This window comes from Benincasa hispida, chromosome 1 (genome assembly GCF_009727055.1).
Source record: "Benincasa hispida cultivar B227 chromosome 1, ASM972705v1, whole genome shotgun sequence".
NCBI lineage: Eukaryota > Viridiplantae > Streptophyta > Magnoliopsida > Cucurbitales > Cucurbitaceae > Benincasa > Benincasa hispida.
In genome coordinates this window covers 18,456,063-18,482,076 of record NC_052349.1, presented here as the reverse complement: position 1 = coordinate 18,482,076, position 26,014 = coordinate 18,456,063, and the positions used below count along the sequence as shown (strand labels likewise).

Genomic DNA, 26,014 nt, shown 5'->3' with positions numbered 1-26,014 from the left:
TGAGATTTCGGTTTCATCTCCCCCTCATTTATCACGATTGTAATTCTCCCGTGTTTTTGGACATATTTTTCCAACTCGATGTTCCGTGAATGCTCTCGCTTTTTCCAATTGGATGCTGAGCTACTATCGGAAGAATAAAAATTTTAAAACAGTTTATGATGTATTTCAGTTAACAGAAAATATTTCAAAATATATTAACCTGAAGTATCACCCACAGAAGATACCGTGTTGCCTAGATATATCTCCTGGAATTCTTCATCAGTCTCTTGTTGCCTATTAGGGGTTGACATCGTATCTATACAAACACAAAAAAGAGAAAACAATATTAAATTAACAATAAATACGTGTAAGCTAGAGAAAAAGAGAATTGAGTAGATACATCATTACTCATCATCGTAATCTAATTCAAATTATTCATCAACACTTAAACTGTTATTGAGAGATAATTATTCTTCATCATCGTTGTTTATGAAGTCATGATCGCCATGTACAATAATTGGTCTTTCCATAATTGTAGGATCAACGTCAATTCTGCATAAAATAACCTCCTTAATGGTTTCATCCACTCGGACACCACCAACAATTTCTAGTAAATCTAATTGTGCGTTTTCAACATCATCCACTTCCGGTACATCCTATATTCGTTTATTTTGGACTACTTGAACAACTTTCCAATTGCTACCATGTTTGATGTCATCAATGTAAAAGACTTGTTGTGCTTGGATAACAAAGATGAAAGGCTCATCGACATACCAAAAGTGTGATGTATTGATCAATTTGTATCCTAAATCCACATGTGTCCTATTACTTTTGTTGTTATCTGTGTCAAACTATCTACACTTCAACAAGAAAATGCGTCTTCTGTTCGCATATTGGAAATCTAATACTTCATCTACAACACCGTAGAAATTGTTATCCACACTTGTGTTCTCACTGATCTCCCCGGCCACTAGGACTCCACTATTTTGTGTAGCTCGGCAATTATCACGCTCTACAGTGTGAAACCGTACCCCATTAACAATGCATCCATTGTAAGAATGCACCTCAGACGAAGATCCCATTGCAAGTGAAAAGAATGAGATATCTTCTCTCTCGCGTCGTTGTAGAACCTATAATTAATTATACATTAAAAGTGACTACGAAAAATGAATCATCCCTCAACTGTTGCCTACAAAATGACTATGTATACCTGAGATTTGAACCAATCAGGAAATTTGCGTTGATGTTTTATATATAAGTCAGAGGTGCTTTGAGCTTCACGTCGAATTAACCTCAAATGTTGCCTACAAAATTGATCATTTTAACCTCTTCGAAATATTAAATCATGCATGCTTAGGCTCCAAATAACCAACATCATATGATATGTTTGTTATAAAATTACTCTAACAATTTCAGAGAATTATAAAACAAATATATTCTGCAAAAGTGACAGATATTAATGGGCATGATTTGTACAAAAAAAATCAGAGAAGATTTTAATGGACATGATATTAATGTGTATGATTTTAATGGGCATGATTTGTACAACAATTTCAGATATTTAACAAAAGTGAATACAATATTGAAACACATTTTAATGGGCATGATACTAATGGGCATAATTTGTACAACAATTTTTGAGTATTAACAAAAACGAATACAATATTGTTAATAGGCATGATTTGTACAAAAAAAAAGTGAAATAATGATTTAAATAAATATACAAGATAAATGAGAAGATTACCGGCGAGGAGATGGCGGCGGCGGGTAGTTGATTAGGGGAGCGGTGGAAAAGGCGGAGGAAAAATGGGGAAAAAATGAGAGAAAAATGGGAGAGGGAGGGTAAGGAGTTGGTGGAAAAACACTAAAGGGAGAAATGGGAGAAAAATGGGATGGAAAAAATAGGATGGGAAAAATGGAGAAAATGGGAGGTAAGGTGTAAAAGGATGGGAAAATGGGGAGAGGGAGGGAGAATGGTGAAGAAAAATGAGAAAAATGGGAGAAGGAGGGAAAAATTTGAGAGGGAGAGGAAGAAAAAACTTGGGGCACCGGTTAGGGGGGAGGGGGAATAGGGAAAAAATGCCACCCGACGGGCGGAGAACTCCCGACGATCCTTTACGGCGTCGGGAGAGACCGTCTCTTCCGACAACCTAACTCCCGACGCTCTATTTAGGCGTCGGGAGAACTCTTTTTTCTTGTAGTGTATGAAATGATTTTTTTTTTAAAAAAAAAAGTAAAAGAATTTGAAAGGAAAAAAACTTGGAACTTTAAAGCAATTGAATTAAGTTGAGGAAATGATTTTTGCCCTAGCAATTGATAATCAAACTTGGACTCGCGAGGCCACAAAGAATATCGATGAAAATCTGAGAGATTTAGAAAGTGAGGGAGAATTCAACTTAAAATAAATCTAACCTACCCTACATAATATATTTACGAGGGAACTAGAATGGTTTTAGTTTAAAAAAAAAAAAAGAAAAAAAATATGAAAGGTCTTCAACTCTTATGAGAGTTTTGAGAGAGTTATATTAATGATTGAGATTTAAAAAAAATTGAAAGGAATTATGAATAAAAAGATAAAAGGTTAATAAATTTGAAATGTCCAATCAAAATTAAGAGAGCTTATAAGCCCATTTGATTTTTTTTAGTAGTTTGTATTTTCAATATTATAATTTTTTTTATAAAAAGTAACAAGTATGTTATTTTATATTTTAAATTTAATTTCATTAAAAATTAAATTAAATAGATATCAATATAATATATATATGTGTGCGCACTCAAAATGTGAGGCTTTCTAAAATGGAGGCCTTAGGCGATCGCCTCACTCGCCTATAGCTTAAGTTAGTCATGAATAGACGATAGACATCAACTACACTTACAGATGTCTATTGCAGTCTATCATAAATAGATAATGACATTTTTCTATATTTATAAATAAATCGATTTTTTTAAAAAATTTAAGAATAGCCCTTAATTATCTCGTTTCATTTTTTTTTTCTCATGGAAAATCGATATTTCTATAAATAATAACAACAACAACGTCATTTAATATTGCCCTGCGTTAATTTTCAAAATGTTTGAAGATTAAGTTTCCAAGGAACAACAATGCGTCATTTTTACAAAAACCCAATATTAGTTTCCTCTCTCACACTTCCTATCGCTCCGAGGATGAAGAGGTTCTCCAAATGAATGGAGGCCAATATGCCGCTGTATGCCTCGTTTGCCGCCGGCTCTTCTGCATTGAAGTGCAAAGAAGCCACCAAATCTTTCATTCAAACCTCTTCTTATACAGTACAATTTCTCTATTCCCCTCTTTATCTCTCTGTTTGAATTACCAAGCATTCTACTTCGAAAATTCAAGAATGATCCCTTCTTTATTTCTATCTATTTGTGTTGATTTCTCGTTTTTGTTTGATGAAAGAAGCTTTAATGGAGTTATTTCAGTACTTCATATCCCTCTTGTTGAGTTCAGAGAGTGCAGTGGTTAAATTGCTTATGTTTGTTCAGTGCGTTTGTATTGGAAATTGTTCGGAATGCGTCTTTTTGTGTTTGAACTATTGCTCCTTTTATTGGATTATCTTATAATATCAGGTTTCAATGTTGATTATGATTCAATTTTGATATACTAATGACATTTGATTCTGCATACTTCTTTCTGTGTCTCGGTAATTGCTTACTGCAATCTCGTGAAAAAACCTTGGGGGTGTATAACTTAAGCTTTTTGGTCTGAAAGAAAAATAAAATAAAATAAAAATTTCTTTGAAGAGGTACTTCTAGCTGTTCAGTTAAGGAAAATGGTGTTTACCCTCATCGATCAACTCATCTGTGACCGTATTCTTGAATGTGAATTGCTGGTGCTTTATGTCAATGTATTCATGTTTCATATTTCCAGGTATTATCACAAGGAATTTCTTCAACACTTAGGAGAAGTTATATTTCTTCGTTTCGTTTTAGAGGGAGCTCTTCGGCAAAAGTATTTACTTTCTTGAGCGTCACACATTACTCTACTTATTTAAATGATGAATTCCTACCTTCCTCAAAGAGAAGGTCTAGAGGGCCCGTTATGGCAGCAAAAAAAGCATCTAAAGGTGCATAGCCTCGGCAATTATGTAGTACATTTCCCTTCAAACCCAAGCTTGTGATTTTAATGAATTTCACGATTTCGTGAATGAGTTTTTTTGTTTCTTCAATAAAGTTTTTGATTGCTAGGATTGTTTGGGTTTGTTTAGAGACAAATGAAGGAGATGGAAAATACAAGCATACTGTTGATCTGCCAAAGACTACATTTGGCATGAGAGCAAATTCTTTGGTTAGGGAGCCTGAAATTCAGAAGATTTGGGATGACCATCAAGTGTTCAATCGAGTTGTTGAAAGAAATACTGGAGTATGTTTCATAGTCTTCTTGGGATATCTTTCCTTTTTCTGTCCTATTTGCAAGAACTTATTTGCTGATATCTGGTCTCAGGAAAACTTCATTCTTCACGATGGTCCTCCATATGCCAATGGAGATCTTCACATGGGCCATGCTTTGAATAAGATTTTGAAGGATATAATTAACCGTTACAAGGTTAGAATATTATTCTTAGCCATACTTCGTTAAATCTAATAACATGCCAGAAAAGAAAAAGAAAAAAGAAAAGAAGAAAAAGCTGGAATATGTTGATATTGTTTGTCCGTATTCCTGGTAAATATCTTCAACACCTCTTACTGAAATTCAGTTGAGATTCAGTTGTAGTTTATTTACGGCCAGAATTTTTACATTTAATTACAACTCGTTACCCCTGTAACAGCTACTTAGTTTTTGGAAGAACAAACTCCTTGCTTTCCATTTAAAAAGTTTCTAACCTGTATTTCTTTTTCCTTTTATTTTCTTCTCTCAATAGCTTCTTCAAAACTATAAAGTTCGTTTTGTGCCTGGTTGGGACTGCCATGGTCTACCAATTGAGTTAAAAGGCAAGTATATTTTCCATTAGTTAGCCTCCATGATAACTTTTTGCTGAGGGAGCAGCGTCTCAGGTCTTTAGGGACAAGGATAAAGAAATTTAACTGTAATCTTGAGTTACTCAGTTCTGCAGTCATTGGATAAAGAAGCCAGGAAAGATCTTACCCCAATTAAGTTGAGAGACAAGGCAGCCAAGTTTGCTAAAGCTACGGTGAAAGCTCAGATGGCATCGTTTAAGGCAATTTCCTCATCACCTCAATTTTATTATTTCAATGCTAATTATTACTTGTGTCATGTTTAAGTGATTAATCTGTATATGATAATTTTAGTTCATCTCGACACTATTATCTATGCAAGAAAGCTCATCTTTGATATTTTCTGAGTACTGGGTTTAGTATGTCATGGGAGTTACTCTTCGTAGAAAATGTCATGACTCTCTTGTTTTAAATTTCTCTAAGTATACTGTTCAATTTTGCAGCGCTATGGCGTATGGGCAGATTGGAACAATCCATATCTAACTCTCAGTCCAGAATATGAAGCTGCCCAGGTAACTATTGCTTGCATTCTAGTGTTCTACTTTCTATGTGGTTCCCTTGCGCACTTTGTTCCAAAATTGAACTCAATAGTTTTGTGTTTGTATCTTTTGTATGTTAGATTGAGGTATTTGGTCAAATGGCCATTCAAGGATATATCTTTAGAGGGAGAAAGCCAGTTCACTGGAGCCCCTCATCACGAACTGCTCTTGCAGAGGCTGAATTGGAGGTAAATCAACTGTTGAAGCATGGGAACATGAACCAATTAGATAAACTTCAGTTGTGGAACGTAGCCTTATGGTTCATTGATTTTAGTGTCTTGTGGATCTTTTCCTTCCTGCCTCCACCTATTCTATTCTTGTGTATAGGAGCTAATTTTCTAGGTTCGGTTTTATTTTTTTATTTTTTTAAAAAAATGGATGTTTAAGAAACCTATTGCTTTTAAAAACATTATAAATCATACGGATAGTCATTTACCACTTTGTACACTAATCTATATTTCATGCTGCTTCCGATCATTTGCTCAAATTTGACAATATCTTCTTCTTTTCCTGCCCTACCTGTTTGATGATTGCATTCAGTACCCTGAGGGGCATACTTCAAGAAGCATATATGCTATTTTTAGATTGGTGAAGGAAGGTCCATCTTCAGGCGGTGTGTTACAAGAGTTTCTCCCAAACTTGTGCTTGGCCATATGGACTACAACTCCCTGGACTATTCCAGCCAATGCCGGTTAGTTTTTGTTTGTGTTACAGTGGGAGCAATGTGGTAGTGGAGTTGTAGACTTATTTCCGTATGTCTCTGAATTATATTATTATTTTTTTATTCTGATGATAAATATACTCCATTTAGAAAATGGAGAAAGGTTTACTGAAATAGAAAGGGGAACAGTTGGTTTATCAACAAATAAAGAAGTTAATGATAAAGATTTCTAATCCATTTGAATAAGAAATAAACTCATTTTTCTTGTTGTCCTAATCCCAAGAACAAAAAGTAATTTTTTTTTCATGTTTATAAGGCCCTCGAAGCCGTATGTTCCACTTTTACGTGTTTTTGTTTTAATTTTTTAAATATCTTTTTAGTGTCTGGCCTGGTTGTGTGCACCTTTGGCTATTCTCATAGGATAACCACATGATCCTACTCCATTTGGACTCTTACATGGTCTTTAAAATGATTTTTTTTTAGCTAAAAGTCATCCTCTTCGAGGACTTGAGCGGTCTATCTTTACGTTTATATGCATTTCTAACTTTTTCTCTCACTGTTTTGTGATTAGCTGTTGCTGTCAATGCCAAGCTTCACTATGCCATAGTTGAATTGCTGACACCATCGGAAGATGTCTCCTCTTTTACTGGAAATAAAAAGAAAAAACCTGGGAATATTCTGAAAGAGGAGAAAAGGCCTTTCCTTGTAGTAGCATCAGATCTGGTGCCAACTTTGGAAGCAAAATGGGGTGTGAAGCTAGTTGTCAAGAAGAAATTATTGGGTTCAGAACTTGAAAATTGCAGGTTTCATTCTTTCCCTAAACAATGAGAAGGAAAAGTGAAAACGAGAGTTTCCTTCTTATCAAGTGAATTTTCTTCCTAAAAAAACTTGTAGGTTTCTGATTCAATTGGAAGAAGTCTAAAAATGTGGTAAATTATTGTTTGTTGTTGTATGAATCCTATCTCTTAATAATTTACCCTAGTCAATTGACGTGAATGTGTGAACGAAGCATCAAATCTATTGTTTTCTTCAGATACATCCACCCAATTGATAAGAGGGAGTGCCAAGTTGTTATTGGAGGAGATTACATTACAACCGAGACAGGAACTGGGTTGGTCCATACGGCTCCTGGACATGGTCAGGAGGATTATGCGACTGGTTTGAAGTATGGACTCCCCATAATATCTCCTGTAGATGATGATGGGAAGTTCACTGAAGAAGCTGGCGAATTCAAAGGGCTTGATGTCCTTGGGGATGGCAATACTGCTGTTGTCAAATATTTGGATGACCAGTTCTCACTTATTTTGGAAGAAGCGTATGGTAAGGCATTCAACCCCCTCTAACCGCCCCAAAAGAAAAAAGAAAAGAAAACAACTCTCCCTACAAAAAGGAGAACAGAAGATGATTTTAATCCCTATCAGGGTTTTTTTTTTTTGTTAAACTATTTGGTTTCAACATGTCATCTCTTCATACAGAACATAAATATCCATATGATTGGCGAACGAAGAAACCAACAATTTTTAGGGCAACTGAGCAATGGTTTGCATCAGTGGAGGGATTTCGCCAGGCTGCTATGGATGCTATTGGTGAAGTGAAGTGGATACCTCCTCAGGTATTGATGTTAGAATTGCATTATTGTATACTCCTGGTGCTTGATTCAAATATTTACATCTCTTTAGTTAAAAAAGAGAGAGAGAGAACAATGTGTCTCCAGTTTGAATGTGGTTTTTCCATGCCATGATTTCAAAATTTGTTTTAACATTTAAATCACCGCAGATTGATGGTTCATATATGCGTGTCTGCTATAATTTTGAATAGGAAGTTCTTTCCTGTATTCTTTCTGTTTCTTCCCAACTCAATGCGCATTTAACTGGTGCCCCTATTCAATAATCAACCATCAATGTAAGCCATAATGCTTTTTAAGCTATCTGATTACTGATGCCTTGGGAGAATGGATGTCTAGGCTGAAAATAGAATCTCTGCAATGACCTCAAGCCGCTCTGATTGGTGCATATCTCGGCAAAGGACATGGGGTGTTCCAATACCAGTCTTTTATCATACAGAAACAAAAGAACCTCTTATGAATGATGACACTATAAACCACATCAAGTGTAAGATTTATAAGGACTTATTATGACTCAATTTCCTTCCTTTGACTATGTTTTTACTTCTAACAGCTCTATACTGTAATGCCACTGCCCATCATAAATTTTAATGTTTTATGCTGAACTGCTAGTTCAGTCACTGTTTGCTACCCTCTCACTTTGATCTACCAAGACAATTGAGTATTGCTACATCCTTGAATAGATATTTTCATGAAGTTTTATACGTATTGTTTGTTTGGCAGCAATAATAGCCAAAAAGGGTAGTGATGCTTGGTGGTATATGACAGTAGACGATCTTCTTCCTGATAAATATCGAGATATTGCATCTGAATATGAAAAGGGGACCGATACAATGGATGTATGGTTTGATTCAGGTATAATAGTGTCCCTGTTAATGAAATTATCAAATTTAAATGTTTCTAACATGTTTTGCAGTAGAGTCAACTATCATTTTTATCTCCATATACTTTTTCTTTATTGGATTTGGATTCTGAGGTCCACTTTATTATTTTAAAATAATTCTTTAAGATGAAAGGCCAGACAGCCTCTAAGAAAAAATAAAGTGAACAGTAATGTTACTAGTGACAGTTCCTGCTTACCTTGCAACAAATTTATCGATGCAAGTCAGTGGCATAATTTTAAGCCACTCAAGAAAAAATGCTCCAGCAGTTATTATAGTTAGATCTTTTTTTTCAAAAGTCATACCGGTGCTGTTAATTTGTTGCTGGATGCTATTGTAAAATTTCTCTCTTTATTTCAGGCTCCTCTTGGGCAGCAGTATTAGGGACAAGAGATGGATTTAGTTTCCCTGCTGATTTGTACCTTGAAGGTACAGATCAGCATCGTGGCTGGTTCCAAAGTTCTTTGTTGACAAGCATTGCCACAAAAGGTGTTGTGAATTATGAACGTCCTTTCTTTTTCTGCCTTGGAATAGTAATGCTGCTCTATACTCTTTTGTAGAAGTAATTTCGTGACCAATGCTGGTTATGCGATTCCTATCTAAATGATGTTTAGAAGTAACAAACATGACATTTTGCTGTACCTCTACCTTCCATTCTTGTCTAAATTCAGGTCAATCATGAAATTAGTCATCTTTTTTCATACAAGGAAACAAACATATTTGAGGTTATAAATATTTTGATGTGATCTTTTCAAGTTGGCCGGTCAATTGCTGTTATATATGAAAATCTTTTTCTTTCAACATTTATGCATAACAGAATCAAATCTATTTTGGAGCTAATCCGATTTACAAAATTTTGGATTTTCTTTGGAACAGGAAAGGCTCCATATTCCAGTGTCATTACTCACGGATTTGTTTTGGATGAGAAAGGTCTGAAAATGAGCAAATCTTTGGGTAATGTAGTTGACCCTAAGGCTGTGATTGAAGGAGGAAAGAATCAAAAGGTTCAAAATGTTGCACTGTGATATCTGGTTCCTCACTAACAGTGGCTAGACTAAATCCCTTGGATACCTTGTTTTTGTCTGTATCTGGCAGGAAGCCCCTGGCTATGGAGCAGATGTCCTGCGCCTTTGGGTTTCTAGTGTGGACTACACAGGTGATGTGATGATTGGTTCTCAAGTTCTCCGTCAAATGTCAGATATATATAGGAAACTGCGAGGAACATTAAGGTTCCTTCTAGGAAATCTGCATGATTGGACAGTAAGTTCATTCTAATCATATATGTTATTGTTATCCTTAGCTTATTAAGCCTTGTTGGAGAGAGAGGATGCCTTGTAGGAGAGAGAGGACTTATGGTCCATTCTTTCGTTTTTCTTTTATCCCTTTCCTGAAAGCATCATTTAGATTAGAAATTCTTTCTTCTCCTCTCTTTCTGTATCAACGTAATAATAATCACGTTTCTATTTCCCCTGACTCCCCCTTTAGCATCAGATCAGAGGAAATTGATTGGCCTAGCACTTCAGAAGTTCAAAATGAGTCAATTCTGGAAGAAACCATACTTGCTGACCTAAATACCCTGTTTCAAACAGGGGAGGAACCTGCTGCCGAGAATAATTTCTCCAACCCTGCCCTTCCAGCCCTTAATTCAGCCCCTTCTGACCTCCCACCACACCTTCTGAGCTTAGTCACTGAATGCAGCTTGTTATTGGACTAACATTTGGTTGAAATTGTATTTGATCTCGAAAAGATGAAGATTGTTTCATGGAACACTAGAAGACTCAAAGACATTAATAAAAGATTGGCCCTTAAACGATTCTTAAAGAAAATTAACCCTTCAATTGTGTTAATTCAAGAATCCAAGAAAGAAAATTTTGATGCAAGCTTCATTAAATCTTTATGGAGTCCTAAAGAAGTTGATTGGGAATTTGTTGAATCTTTTTGGTGCTTCGGGTGGGCTGTTAACAATGTGGGACACAAGCCTAATTTCAGTAATAGAAACCCTCAAAGGCGGTTACTCTCTCTCAATTAAGTGCAACACTAATTGCAAAAAGACTTGTTGGGTTACTAATGTATATGGGCCAGCCGATTATAAAGAAAGAAAGTTTGTGTGGGAAGAACTTCTATCCTTGGTAGCTTATTGTGAAGATGCATGGTGTATGGGTGGCGATTTTAATATCACAAGATGGGCACATGAAAGATTTCCCTTGGATGCCGCCCGTCGTCAAGCCTTCAGCTACATTATGCTTTTTGTTTTCCAAATAGCCTCCTCCTGGTGCCTCCTCTCCGATCCTTTCCATGCCTACAGCCTTTCAGACTTCAACCTCAATTGGGAGGCCTGTATCTCAACCCCTCCCAACGGACAGCACTAAAATCCTCCAGATTTCCAGACTCCAGCAACGCATATTGAACTTTTTATACATTTTTATTATTTTCAGGTCACTGTTTTGGCTTCATCCTTAGTTTTTTCACTTTTGTTGTCTCTTTAGGCTTTGTCCTCTTTTTGTAACCTTGTTCTCTTATCTCTCAGTCATGGGATAGAATTGGATATGATGAGGATGCTAAGGGAGTGTCAACCTAGTTGAGACGTCCGGGTGCATCTCCTGATCCTTTCACAAGCACTTGTATTCTCACTTTGCTCTTTATATAACTCTCTTGTACTTAGAGCTTTCGTTCATCTTTATTTATTAATACAATGAATCGTTTCCTTTAAAAAAAAAAAAATAATCACGTTTCTATTGACAGGAGGAAAATGCTGTACAATATCAGGATCTTCCAAGAATTGACCAGCATGCTTTGTTTCAGCTTGAAAATGTCATTAATAACATCAGTGAAAGCTATGAAAGCTATCAGTTCTTTAAGATTTTTCAGGTGACTTTTTTTTTTCTGATGGCCTTATTATTTTATTCATCGACTTCTAGTTATTATCAGCCATAATTTGGTGGCAAGTGTTGTGAGAATAACTCAAATGGCCATGTTTTGGAAATAAACCTGACAGTATATGCAAGATTATATTAACTTTAGAAACCAATCTATTCATAAAGCTCTACCTCCTAGCTGCTGTAACTTTATGGAAAAGTTGAATTCTTATCCCCATGTTTGGGCTTACATTTAATAATTGTCACGGATATCCTGGAAAAGTGTCATCCAATGGAAGCTTAGATTCAGCCTCTGGTTCCTAAAGGCTTGATCTATATTTGAGGTCTCTTCCGGCTTATCAATGACATTAATGGCATTTTCGACATGATTCTGTGAGGACTTATACATGGGGAATGCCACCCAACGAAATATCTGAAAAAAAAAAAAGAGTTTAATTATGACTTGTTGCTTCATTATCAATGGTGTAAAAGTTTTGTGGTCTTCTGAAATCTATTTTGCTTTCTAGAGCTAAAGGTCGAATCCTGGGTAATTTGTATATTTTGTGGAAATTTGACCATGGGACTTCTCAAATTTTCAGATCATACAACGGTTTGTAATTGTCGATCTATCAAATTTCTACTTTGATGTTGCTAAAGATCGGTTGTATATTGGGTAAGTTTTCTCGTACCTTAAAAGCCGACTCTCTCTTCTTTCCAATTGATTATTAGAACTTTTTACATGTTGATGCTTTCCTTGTGAAGTCATAGTAAGTTTCGACTGTTTATTGTTCATGGTCATGGAAACCAACTGAAGTTAGAGCGTCATGGCACTTTTGCTTGCAGAACTGTAGTTCTCCATCAAATTTTAGTGTAGCTGCAACTGCATACTGTCCCTATAAATTGATTACAAGTGTCCCTTTTTATCTTATTTAGTACATATGCAAGGGGTTCTTTTCTTTAAGCAAATGCTCATCTTGTCGACAATTTCAGGGGATCCACGAGTTTTACTAGGAGAAGTTGTCAGACAGTTCTAGCAGGGCATATCGTTTCCATAACAAGAATAATTGCTCCAATATTGCCTCATTTGGCTGAGGATGTGTGGCAGAATCTACCCTTCCAACATACAAACGATGATGGTTCTGTTGCCAGATTTGTCTTCGAATCAAGGTGGCCAAGCTTAAATAAGACTAGTCTCTCTCTTCCCAAAGAAGAAATTGAATTCTGGGCAAATATTCTCGAGGTATTTAATTGCTTTACGGTTATAGAAGTTTTGATAACAGATTTATAAACAAGGTTCATGGTGACTGTATGTTTACGAATATGAAAACTAATTTGTAGAACCTCAGATTTGGAGGTTGCTAACCATTTAGCACTTTGATCACAGCTAAGAACCGAGGTGAATAAAGTCTTGGAGGCTGCTCGAACTGGAAAGTTGATTGGTTCAAGCTTAGAGGCAAAAGTCCATCTCCATACCCCAGGAGATGATCTGGCTTCTAAGTTATGTGAAATGTGTGAATCCAACCATGATGCAGACACTTTGCAAAGAATATTTATTACATCTCAGGTATCCTAATAGTGTTTTTCTTTTACCGAAGGTGTAAACTGTAGCTTATTTGGTTCTGCATTTTAAGTGCAATGATTCAATTGTATTATTCTCCCTTGCATTGAGTTGAAGGACGTGCATTTCATTGTATATCGATATCATGTTGTTCTAGCCTCTGACTTTGTGGTTGTTTCTTCCGATTATCCTTTTGCTGAAAGATTATGAATAGATTTTGTGTCCCCGTCCAGTTTTTATAATCTTCAGCCTTAGCAGAACATTGTGATAGTCATGTTTTTCGGAAATGGCATATACAGGTTGAGGTTCATCGATCCATAGAGAATGAACAGATAGAAAACATACCATACGCTGGAGAGTGCCTCATTGAAGGCAGCAAAGTCCGGATTGGTGTGTCCCGTGCTGAAGGTTCTAAGTGTGAAAGATGTTGGAACTTTTCGCTACAAGTAGGATCTTTCCCAGAACATCCAACTCTCTGCAAGCGGTGTTTCGATGTCGTTGCTAACCGCTCAGAACCAGCTATGGCAGCAGTCAGCTGAGATTCCTGACGACATAGGTCTGACCGTATATTGATTTTGACAAGAGTGCCATTCTTCACCCGGTGCTTACCCTCGCTAACGATGAGAAGATACAATGATGGAAATGTATATTATTTTCCATTAAATTGTATTGATGACATTAAATTATGATGCATTTTTTGAGTAGGCCCAGACTTTAATTATACAGCTTAGCTTTAGCCCTTGTGATGTGCTATGGACCACAGCAAATGATTTTCAGCTGAAGAATTTAGCAAAGGCAAAGAGAAGTAGAAATAAATAAACGAATGCTCTTTAACCTCGTGTTTTTATTTATTCATTTTTTTTAATAACTCCTTAATCTTTGGCTGTGGTAAATTTAATATCAGGACGTTGAAATGAAATATTTTATTCTCTCGTTAAATTCTAAAAAGCTAGGTTTCTATATTAATCAATTATTTGTTAAATCATGTCAATTCAATTGAAATTTATATACCAAATACATTACTAGGATTAACTAACCTAATGTTTAAATCATTATTATTTCGTGAAAAAATCAACCTATACCAATGAACTAATAATTGTATCATATAAATCTTAATCTTATCGAAGTATCAAGAGAAATTATTATCGTAAATTTTTTAAAGATAGAGAAGATGACAAGATAAAAAAAATAATTGAAATTTACTGAAAAATTCAAATTTTATTCATTAAAACCTGTTTTATTTAGATCGGAAAAAATGCAATATTTGATTCTGTATTCTTCTCTAATTTACATTACTTATAACCAAAACTTTAATATATGGTTAAAAAAAATATTAAAAAAATGATTTAGATATGAAAATTTAAAGTTTAAATTATAATACCATAGTTGATTTAAAATTTTAATTGATAGCCTCAAAGTTTAGGGGGGTAAGCTAGGAATTATATTTATAAATCAGCTCAAAAGTGCCATTATTTAATCTCTTTTTTATCATTCAAAACTGAGGTTTCTAACATATAAGCTCTTCAATTAGTCTCTAATAATCATGAACATTGAGATAATAGGCAATTGCAATTATTACCACGAATAAAGTTAACAACAAAAAGACAGAGCTGGCTTTTATTGTTTTCATTATTAAAGATGTATGGTAATGAATTTTTATTATACAAATAGATAATATAAATTTTTATTTTACCAAGTTTGGTGTCTTTCAACTACTTGATTTTGTGCCTACGTTTGAATATTCTTGTCCTTGGATTTGGGCATTTCATTAAAGTAATTTTTGAATCTTTTATCAGTTAAATTTTGTATAATCCATTTGTAATAATTGCAACACATGTGGATGAAATTGAAAATTTGAAAAGATAAATGAGGTGATGGGTAAAAAATGAAATCCCACTCCCTAAACAGAAATCTGAAGCAATAATATAACAATCAATACTGAAAGCTACCACTAGAGGTGGTTGAGAAGACAATGAAATATTATTGATGAACAGATTTCTTCATGAACTCTCCATATCATTCATTACTCTTTTCATAATCTCTCAGATTTTCCATTACATAAGTGTTGACCTAAGAAAGAAAGCCCTTCTAAAAATCAATGAAATTTAGACATTAATAACACAGTTTTTGTTTTTTAACCCCAAAAAAAAACAAGTTTACAAATCTCCAATATTATCGGTAACTGATAAATAAATACCAAAACCATACAATTTTGAACACTGTATTACACCTTTTCAAAGAACAAGCAACAGCCCCCAACCCCACCAAAAGGCAACTCTATATTGCATTTAAAACAACCATCCAACCATCCCTTGTAAATTTTCAAGCATTTCCATGGCTATCAAGAAGTTGTTGATGATACCTTTACAGCTTTGAATGCTGGATGAAGCAACCCGAGTTCATCCTTCACCTCCAATGGATTGCTCGTATCGTTTCGAACTCGCTTCACTCTCCTGCTAGCCAGTGACTTGTGTGTAAAGCCATAGATTTGTAGAATCTGGTTATCTCCAAAGTTGAATGCTCTGTCCATCTGTTTCAGGCATCTTTCAACCGGGTAATCTCCGAACTTCCCACACGGTTTGCACCCGACGAAATGGGTTACGAGAGGCCACCGGTGATCGCCGAGACCTGGATGATGATTCTCGATCATCTCCTCATACCGGTCCACCAAAATGCCCCAATATCCGTGCAAATAGTATGCATTCTCAAGGTATACCTTCTCCCCCCATTGATCCCTCTGTGTTGCCAGCAAATACACCATAGCTGACTGATCATCAGCTTCGAAAACCGGCCTGTCCTTCAGCTCTCTGGTCAAGATCTTCCCAGCTTCATCTCTAACCTTCCCTTTGGGCCCCATCGGTGCCCAAGCGTCGAGAATGTCGAGCGACCACTGGCAATTCCTCAGAAGAAAACTTCCAGTATTCAACCCAATCCAATTTTTCTGATCATAAACCATCTCATTCCATCCGTGCATCACAAAGTTATGATCCTTATACCTTTCCCATGGAACCTCAAAAGCCATATCAGTGAACATAGCATCACTGTCCATCCACCATAAGAACTCAATCTCCGGGTGGGATAGCAAAAGCTTCCTAATCAATGGAAGCTTAGCCCAGAAACCGGCCATTTCAGCATCAAGAAGCGCAAAATTGTAAAAAATCTCAATCCCATGAAGCCTACAGTAATCGATCTTGTTCTTAATCGATTTCAAAAGGTAATGATCACCAACAGGATTCTCACAGGGCTTTGGGGAGGACCCAGTAACCAAAAGAACTCTAGGCTTATTAGGTCGAATGAAATTAGGAAAATCAGGGTTGTTCTTCAACCATTCAGCTCGTTGTTGATCCCAATCAGAGATTTTAGGGCCAAGACTGTAGGGTCTACTCGGATCGGGCTTCTCATCCTCACCTTCATCCACCAAAATCTTCGAAATATCAAATGTAGCGTAATTATTGGACTGGTCGGCCGGCTTGGTGGTAGTTTCCGGCTGAGCCTCTTCCAGAACGCGCCGAGGTTCAACGCGGCGGCCGCGAGAGGAGAAATGATTGCGGATCTCGTTGAAGTCCTGCTCGGGAGTGCCGAACTTGCCAGCGCCGACAGTGCCACGGAGGACAACGACGGTTAGGAAGAGACATAGAACGGTGACGGCGCTGTGGCGGAAGGCCCTCTGGATCCGGCGGAGGCGGGTGGGGCCGAGAATACGCTCAATCATGGTTCTGAGAGTCCGGCGAGGGGGATTGAGGGGGAGGAGAGCCTTGAACGGAAAGGGAAGAAGGGATGAAAACGAAGAAGGAGCGGCAATGGAGAATTGAAAATTGGATCTGGAAGGTGGAATCGACAGAGAAGAGGGTTTTGCGGAGTCGGTGGAAGAAGGCGAAGAGAAGAGAAGAGAAGGATCTGAAAGAGCAATAAAATCGATTTACAAAGAAAGCGCTTCCTTGTATTCAGACAAATACTTTTTTTCGCCTTCTTTTTTTCTTTTCTTGTCGTATATCGCTATATCTAATTTCGTAATTAAATTAAGGATTTTTTTGCCTATCGCCAACGGGACCCACCTTTTTTTTTTTTTTTTAAAAAAAAATTATTATTATTGTTTTCTTTACTTTTCCTTTTCCTTTTTTATCCTTTTATTTTATCATTATTTTTCTCTTTTTTCTATTCATCTCCCTTTTCTTGAGTTATCATTTTCTCCCTTTACGTATGATATTCAATGGACTATTAAATTTTATTGGTAAATATAACTTTTGGTTGGTTCTAAAGTTTTAAAATATTACATTTTTTACTTCCAATTTTGAATTTTGAATTTCAAAAGTTACTATCTTACACTTTAGATTTTAGTTTTATTTTAATTTGGTCTCTAAATTTCAAGATTTACACTTTTAAGTTTGATTTATCACTAAATATTCACTTTTCATGTATTAATATTATTAATTAATCTTAGAAATTAATAGAATTATAACTAATTAAGTTTCACTATTTTTTTATCATTATTAAAATTAAATGTAAAATTTAACTTCAAATTTATTTTAAATTAGGTTGAAGTGAGTGTGTATTGAAAAATCGAGATTTGAAATGTAAAATTTGAAACATAAGGATCAAATTGAAATAAACTCAAATCTCACAAATAAAATTGTAACATTTTAAAATTTAGAGACTAAGATGAAATCAAACTCAAAACTTAATGACCGAAGTCATATTTGATAAGGTTTCTCATCATATCTTACAATGATTTGCATCATTCTAAAAACAAAAACAAATTTTTAAAAGTTTTTTTTTTTAGTTTTCAAAATTTGGTTTGGTTTTTTAAAACCAATGGTAAAAAAGTAGATAACTAAAAAAGATATTTAGAACTAGAAGTAATGTCTTGACTTAATTATAAAAAAAATATATAAAAAATTAAATGGTTACTCAACGAGACTTAAATGCGTAATATTTTGAAACTTAGACTAAATGAAAATTATACCAAAAACTTAAAAACCAAAAAATGTTTATTATCGAAGTGATTATTGAATTTAAATAGATATTTTAAAAGTTTTAAGATTCACTAATTAAACAAAATTAAGAATTTAAAAATTAAAATAGAATCAACTCTATATATATGTATATAAAATATGCATATATACGTGCAACACATGCAGTCAACTATTAGTTTTTCATTCTTTATTTAACATAAATATAAATTTTACATTGAAATTCAACTTTTATCAAATAATTTCAAATGAAATAAAAATGTCAATGAGATTTTTTTTTTTGGGAAATTTCATATTCAATTTTGTAATGGTTGAATTGAAAAGGAATAAAGATAAATATTAGAGAAAATATCAATTTATATCCCTAACCTTGAGATTATATCGGTTTAAATCATAACTAATAATTGTATCAATTTAAATAATAATTTTTGGTGTTTTATTAATTTAAATTATGAACTTTATGAGTTGTATCAATTCAAATTCCAAACTAATAAGTATATTAATTTAAACCATGAATTTTCATAAATATATTAATTTAAGCTTTGATCATAAGTGTATCTAAATAAACATAATGATTCGTTTAAATTGATATAATTATAAAAGTTCAATGTTTAAATTGATATATTTTATGAAAGTTTAAGATTTAAATTAATACAATTATTAATTTAAAGTTTAAATTGATACAACACATCAAATTTTGAATTTAAATTGATATAATTATTAATTTAAAATTTAAATAGTTAAAACTCCTAAAATTTAGAAATATAAATTGATATTCATAAAAAAGAAAAGAAAATAATATGGAATGTCGGAGTAAATCAAATAAAATAAATTCCTAAAAACTTTTTACATTTTCAAAAAGCAAATAATAATAAACAAGAAATTAATTTGTTTTCTTAAGGTAAGAAAAAGAAACATAGCATATGGTTAAGGGGCCCACATGAGGTGATATTATATGGGACACATTAATTAAATTCATATTTTTTATGTGGCAAATAACCTTAGTGAGGCCAGCTATAAATATGTGGGATCCAACTAAAGTCAAAGTCAAGTGGTCGATTGCTTCACCATTAACGCGGCATTTGGCACCTCATTATTACTTTTATATATTATTTTTTTTACTTAGATCATGCTTACAATTCTCCAAATCACGATCTATAAAATAAAATTTATATTTATATTACAATTGAAATTGTAATGAAGAGTAGTACCCTAATTTTATAATTTTTTTTATATAGGCAATTTAAACATCTAATTTTTAATCGAAAATATATATTTAAACATTTGACTAATTATTGATAATTAACAACAAATTCGTCAAATCAAAACTTATAGTAACACAATTATAAATATACCATATTTATTTGTATTTGGTTTTTGTTTTAAAATTTTGAGATTTGTATTTATTTGATCTCTAAATTTTTAAAATCGATGTTTTAAAATTTACATATTTACTAGATATAATATTAAAGTAATGAAAGTAAATTTATAGTTTAAATAAAATAAAATAAAATAAATAAAAGAGTGGGATAAAAGAGTAAATTAGGGAGGCATTTACTCATAGAACGTAGGGATTGAGGTTTAGTTTGGTAAAAAAAAATCACGAGGTTGATAGTATAAATATTATGCCAATTGAGCTATGCTCTTGTTGCCAATAATATTAGATTTTTCCCACAAGTAAAATCTAAAATTTTGAAGTCACTTTGGTCAAATACGGGGGATAATTCAATGGTATACAAGTCAAATCTTACAAATATATATAAAGTCAAATAAAATAAAACTAACAATAATTATTTATTAAAAAAAACTTGCACACAAAATCTCTTCCCACCGGTTTGGAAAATGTTCTCATTTCCATTTTTTTCATTTTAATTTTAAATAATATTCTCGAAATGATTTTTGGACTTAGGTCCATAACAAAAGTTAAAAGAAAAGACTAACGAAAAAAATAATGAATTTTAACTTTTATTTGTAAAAATAACAAATCATCATTTCATTCATAAAAATATCAAAATAAAATATAAATGAATTTATAAAAGTCTAAACTATCTCAGCTATACAAATGAGATTGCAATTGACTTATTAAGAAATATTTGTAATTACATTGTAATTAAAACAAACTTCTACAGACTATCAGTTTGACTAGGCACTTCTACAGACTATCAATTTGACTAGGCTCTGAGCACTGAGCACTGCACCAGTCTCTTTTTCAACCAAGTTGCCACCATTTTATGCTTGGTCTACCTTGTCACAATGGCTCGTTAGGAATCACTTTGGAAAAAAGAAACTTTGCGAGTTGAACTCTTGGTCGATGGTCGATTAAGTCGAGTTTTTCATCCATGCACCAATAGATTTAATAGATTTGATTGGTTAAGTCAAACCTCCAAAATAGATTTGTCGTCGATTGAGAACAAAAAAATAAAATCATTAAGAAATAGATAAAAACTGAAAAATTAGATAAAATAAAATTTGAAATTGAAGATAAGATCAAATATGATATTTGAAAAAACAATTATATTCGATTTTTAAAAAAGATTACATTCAATTTTTAAAATTCAAAAGTGTAAGGAGATAATTTAGGAGAAAATATTTATGCTAAAAAATCTGCCAATGATATAATTAGTTGTAGCATAACTGAAAATTTAGATGGGGCATTTTAGGGTTAAATAAAAATTAACTACACTGTAAAAATTAATTACGCTGTAATTCTAGGTTTTTGTTGTCATCAAGGATCTTTTGAAAGTTTTTTGCTATACTTTGTGATGAGATATTTATGTTACCTACAATTAGTTTCCAAACTACACTCAACAAATACAATAAACTTAAAAACAATTACACTGCAATTGAAAATCACTTAACCAAATCACTTAACCAAATAATCTACATCGCTTCTAAACTTACCCAAAATTCTGTAACAATACTTTTTCTTGGTTCTAGACCAAAATATTAGTTTAGAAAGTGAGGGCTGGATTGATAGAAACTTTATCTAAATAAATGCATTCATGAAGAAATAATCTGATTTAGATTGGAGTATGAAAATCCCAATTAAAAAACGTTAATTGAAATTACTAACCAATCATGATTGTGGAGTTGATATCAATTGTGGAGATCTCACGAATATCAACCGTGGAGATCTCATGAATAGAAGAGAAACAAACAATGTCGAGCCTTTCATCCTACACAAGTGGATTTGATCGGTTAAGTCAAGTCTCCAAAGTAGACTTGTCATCGATTGAAAACAAAATATAAAATCGGTAAGAAAATGATGAAAAAGAAAAATAGTAAAATCGGTAAGAAAATGATGAAAAAGAAAAATAGGAAAACGTGTGACACTATATTTGTTATAAATTTGATTGAAATTTTTGTTTTGCTATTCTTCCCAATGGAATCTTTAAAATAGAAAATAATATGATTCAATTTTTTTTTTTAAAAAAAGACTAATTAAAAAAAATGAGATTCTTTTTATATCCCACGTTTAAAACAAATTTATAATAAAGATAATCACAAAAATAATTTAAAAAACGTATGATTTAATTATGATTAAGAGAAATCTACTATAAATATAAAAAATTATTAGAAAACTAATATAATACAAGATTTAAAAATCCAAAATAAGATAACCATATAAACAATTTAAAAATAAGATACTATGATATTTTAAATTTCAAACTCAGATTTGAAAATTAGTTGTTGTATAAGATCAAAATATTCAAACTAACTACTGTTAAATCAAGAGATTTATGAATTGGTGTTGAAAGTGAATATATAGTTGAGCAATTAATTACAGTCTCATTAATACATATATTGAATTAATTACATTGCAATTAAAATTGATGATAAAGGCATTTTAGAACTTCAAAAAGTTGGACTCACGTGATATCCATGCATTTGTTATAATTCAAGAGTACTCCACCTTTTGTTATTTTTCCAAATGATAGTGTAATTACTGCTATATACATTATTCATAAAATAGGAGAATATTGTTTCACATTGGAGAATTAAGTAATGCCGGGTATGAATACCAAGGCATGCTAGAGTTGATTCTAAAGTGATGTGTTAGTAGAAGTATAATATTTTCAGCACATGTTTGCATCGCTGTTGTCATTTGTTCGATTGGATGAATTCGAGTTTGGGTAACAACACTTAAAAAGAAAGATTTTTTTATTACTTATCTTTTAAATTTTTTTAAATCGATTTTATTAAAAAATTAAACGTTTGAATATTAAGTGAGATATATTATGTCTGTTTTCTTCCCGTTTTTTTGTTTTTTGTTATTTTCTTCATAAACCTAGAGCAACATATCTATTTGTACACACCTGAAAATTGGAAGTTGTGGTTGTGCCGAAATTGTTTTCATGCCGTGGTTATTCCACGACGCAACAACTTATCTAACATTCTGAAAGAAATTTAAGAGATTTATTTTATTGAACGTGGAGAGATCTAGGCAGATATAGATGGAGATTCAATGAATCTGAAGGCATTGAACGAACTTAATGTGGATCTAAAGCCATTTGATGAATCTGTACTTCAACTGACGTTTAGGCTGACTATGGTTGAGATACAAAGTTCTGAAAGATGAGAGATCTAGGTTGGTATCGACGAAGAGGGAAGCTGATGTACTATTTATAAAGATCTGAAAGACGGTGCCAGATCTGGGTCGTGTGAGTTTGTGGTAGACATATCTTGGGACAGTTATTTACTTTAGCGCTACTTCTCTCCCTGCAAAACTACACTTGCTCACATGGGTGTCAAACATTGTGGTGGAGGCGTTATTGGGTTGGTGAATTCCAAAGGCATCAGAGGATAAAAACAATAAGATCCATGGAAGGAGGGTTGTGTTCAATTCCTCCAATGAGCTTCAAAGCTGAAGTTTGATGGAAGTGCTGAAAACTTAAATTGGTCAGAAACATTATTCTCGATCTCTTCACTTTCTCTTGTGCCATCATTTGACATCGTTGAAATTGCTAGCTATTCAATTCTTCCTTATCAAAGATTTAATCTCATATTTCTTCGTAAATATTTTATTTTGATCTTAATTGTTGATGGGAAGAAATTTTGATAGAGATTATATTTTGATTCTCTATTTTTTGAATTTGTTAAAAGTTGATTTAAAATTAGGGAAGATTTTCATTCTAAATTGAAAAGTTAAATTAGAAAAAATGAAAAGTAGATAGAGAATTTGTCATATGTTCTGTGATAAAGAATTTGAATTTCTCTTATGATTTTGGTGGTGTATTCCACAACCAATTTTTATTTTTTTCAAATTACTATAAATTTGAATAATGTTGACAGTAATATTTTCTTTGTTTTTGCTACTAATTTGTTTCACTAATATAACTTAAATGGTTCAACTTTCTCTGGCTAATTTTGAATAAGTTTTAATATAGGTTGGTTCTCCTATATATTTAAGCTTAATGATATTTCAAATTTTTTATATATGGTATGTGGATTTGAAAATTTTATTTAATTGCTATATTAGAGCATGATATTCAATATATATATATTTAAATATTTTATAAATAGCAAATTGTCCCATTGACAAATGCAATAAGAGAATAATATTGTTATTATTCTTGTATTGTCTTTCATATTTTAAATGAAATACTATTGTGATCTACTTGAGCATGTCTATTAGCAGATTAGCATAAATGAAAACAATATTCCATGTGTATCATATTTGACAATATTTATGTTGGATTTTATACCCTAAAACTTGTAGATAGTAAATATAATTAATTGTCTGTAATTATTAAAGAGATATCAATGTTATTTCAATAAATGTTATTGATTGTGTTGTATTCTATTTTGTCTTAATAACGGTAAATTCAATAAACTAACATCCTAGGCTGTCTTATGAATCTTGAACTGTATGTGGAGACATACATGAATTAATGTTCCAAATACAACCTAAAGGGTCTATAGTATAGAGATAAGGTTGGATACCTTATCTTGGTGACATGGATATGACCCACTTTCCATTTGATACAAACACAATGATTCAATACGTTCATCTAGGTGACATGCGAGTGGGGATATCATATGCAATGAGTTTGCATAAGATCAAACGACAAAATAGTAACCACTAGATGTAACATTGTTGACTAGTTAGGTTTCTATTTCAATAGGATGATCTAGACAACTTAGTCTTAACCCTGAGTGTATTATGAACTCCTGTTCACGAGGGATTGTTCTTTGATTTGTATGGATGAGAGTGGTTAGCTTGCTAACTTAATAAGCCTACCATTTCGGGGACAAGACCGAGTGGGGAGTTGGGAACATAATAATATAAGATGGATTCCACTCATCCAGGACTTGAACAAATGGCCCTACCCTCTCGCATAGCCAGGGTGGTTTCTATTTAATGGTTGGACCATAAACAAGTTGTTCATTGGAGAAGCACTTGTACTTAAGGATAGAGAGTTAACCCAAGGGTAAAACAGTAATTTGGCCCATTTGGTGTTACAAACACTCGTGACGGACTAACTTGCAGTTGTTGGTCTATATCCGGACATAGAAATATATCTGCAGTGAGAAGAGTGCAACTATGGGTCTTTAGTAGAGTGTACCCACGGTTAACAAATATTTATTAATTTGGTTAATGAGTTTAGCCAATTAATCTCAGTCCACCAGATCCCCTGGTTAGCTATATTGATAATGAATGAATTCAAATCATTTGAGGAAATTGTATATTAATGTGATTAATAATTAATTATAGATGTGATCTATAATTCAAATTATGTTAGAGAGAAATATTTGAATGACATTCAAATATTTAATTCATGTGAATTAGATTCATGAAGAATTAATTAATTATAATGTTAAAGAGGTGGAAACATATAAACATGTGATGTTTATATATTAATTAATTAATTAAATAAAAGGTTATTTAATTAATTAGCATCAGAAGTGAAAAAGAAAATACTTGGAGAAGGGGTCATATAAATTCATCCTATTAGCCCAATTAGGAAAAATATTCACATGTGCAAAAATATATCCTAGCGTCCAAGATAATTCCTCTCTACACTCTCTTTGCAATCTCTCTACCATTTTCTCTCTCAAGTGCTAGAGACCACTCATCCAATTGTTGGAATCCTAGAGAATAACAAATTTATTTTTGTGGTGGTATCGATGATCGTTGAGAAGACGTTCGTGTGAAGAACAAGAGGAATTTTGAGAAGTTTGGAAATCTACGAAAGTAAGAATCTTTTATCCCTTTTGTTTCTCTTTTATAATGCATGCTTATTATGATGTTTATCCTTTTCTATTATGTTCTAGTTTGTTGTATTTTATTCCTTTAAAATCAAATTTTGAAATGCAAGGCGTTTTCACGCTTTCGCAAGGGATTCCATCTCAAAAATTGATATCAGAGTCAATTTCTTGCATTTTTGTTCTTCGTATTTTTTAAATAAAAAAATTTGTGTAGAAAGGTGGGTTTTAATCTGTGTTTTGAATGTCAGATTTGCAATATTAGATGTCTATATTTTTTAGCATTTAGATTTACGTTTTAATCCGATTAAAATGTAAGAGTCCATTGTTTTTTGGGCATTTAAGTTTTGCTATCGAGTCTGTAAGTCTGTGTCGATCGTGGAGCGAGTTGCTAAAGAGATCAGTGAAAAACGGAGGTTTTCAGTCAAATTTCGAAGCAAAACGCAACAAAAGGGAGGTTTTTGGACTGTACTATCGAAGCGTTGAGACACTGGGAGGTCAAGGAAGACGGACAATATCTGTAGCGTTGTAATGCTATCCCCCGGTGTTGCAACGCTCCGAACTTCATAGGGGCTCGTGAAAAGTCTGACGATCGTGAGTTCGAGCCTCCTCTTCAATATTTGCAGCTGTTTTTCTTGTTTTGTGTAATTTTATATATTTATATTAATTTAATTGATATAAATTAGTTATATTAATTTAATTAATTTTTTTGGGTGCCAAAATTTGGTTCAATATTTGCTGTTTAGTTTATTATGCATTTGATGTAT

At 33.1% G+C, this 26,014-nt stretch overlaps 3 protein-coding genes across 6 annotated transcripts; 1 reads left to right on the top strand and 2 right to left on the bottom strand.

The window, feature by feature from the left end:
• Positions 1-717: 717 nt before the first annotated feature.
• LOC120076190 lies at positions 718-3,090 on the bottom strand. Its single transcript, XM_039029958.1, has 4 exons — positions 3,081-3,090; positions 1,724-2,018; positions 1,190-1,283; positions 718-1,109 (listed from the first exon to the last, which is right to left on the bottom strand). Exons 1-4 carry the CDS (start codon positions 3,088-3,090, stop codon positions 831-833), a joined length of 678 nt encoding a protein of 225 aa, XP_038885886.1. The 3' UTR covers positions 718-830.
• On the top strand, positions 3,080-13,910 carry LOC120082070 (isoleucine--tRNA ligase, chloroplastic/mitochondrial). Of its 4 annotated transcripts, XM_039037295.1 has the most exons (22): positions 3,080-3,267; positions 3,869-4,064; positions 4,206-4,360; positions 4,442-4,543; positions 4,860-4,929; positions 5,044-5,156; positions 5,397-5,465; positions 5,573-5,680; positions 6,033-6,183; positions 6,725-6,956; positions 7,187-7,473; positions 7,629-7,765; positions 8,117-8,264; positions 8,501-8,632; positions 9,019-9,147; positions 9,535-9,662; positions 9,754-9,918; positions 11,401-11,526; positions 12,113-12,186; positions 12,504-12,753; positions 12,898-13,077; positions 13,371-13,910. In XM_039037295.1, the coding sequence occupies exons 1-22, from the start codon at positions 3,166-3,168 to the stop codon at positions 13,608-13,610; spliced, it is 3,294 nt and encodes a 1,097-aa protein (XP_038893223.1). In that variant the 5' UTR covers positions 3,080-3,165; the 3' UTR covers positions 13,611-13,910. The 4 variants fall into 4 exon arrangements, with proteins under 4 accessions (XP_038893223.1, XP_038893243.1, XP_038893237.1 ...); XM_039037315.1 differs by lacking the exon at positions 3,080-3,267 and having other exon boundaries at positions 3,945-4,064; positions 4,186-4,360; XM_039037309.1 differs by lacking the exon at positions 3,080-3,267 and having other exon boundaries at positions 3,957-4,088.
• Positions 13,911-15,066: 1,156 nt separating this feature from the next.
• LOC120087797 (xyloglucan 6-xylosyltransferase 2-like) lies at positions 15,067-17,036 on the bottom strand. The gene has a single exon (XM_039044706.1). The coding sequence runs from the start codon at positions 16,781-16,783 to the stop codon at positions 15,413-15,415; it is 1,371 nt and encodes a 456-aa protein (XP_038900634.1). The 5' UTR covers positions 16,784-17,036; the 3' UTR covers positions 15,067-15,412.
• Between the last annotated feature and the right edge of the window lie 8,978 nt (positions 17,037-26,014).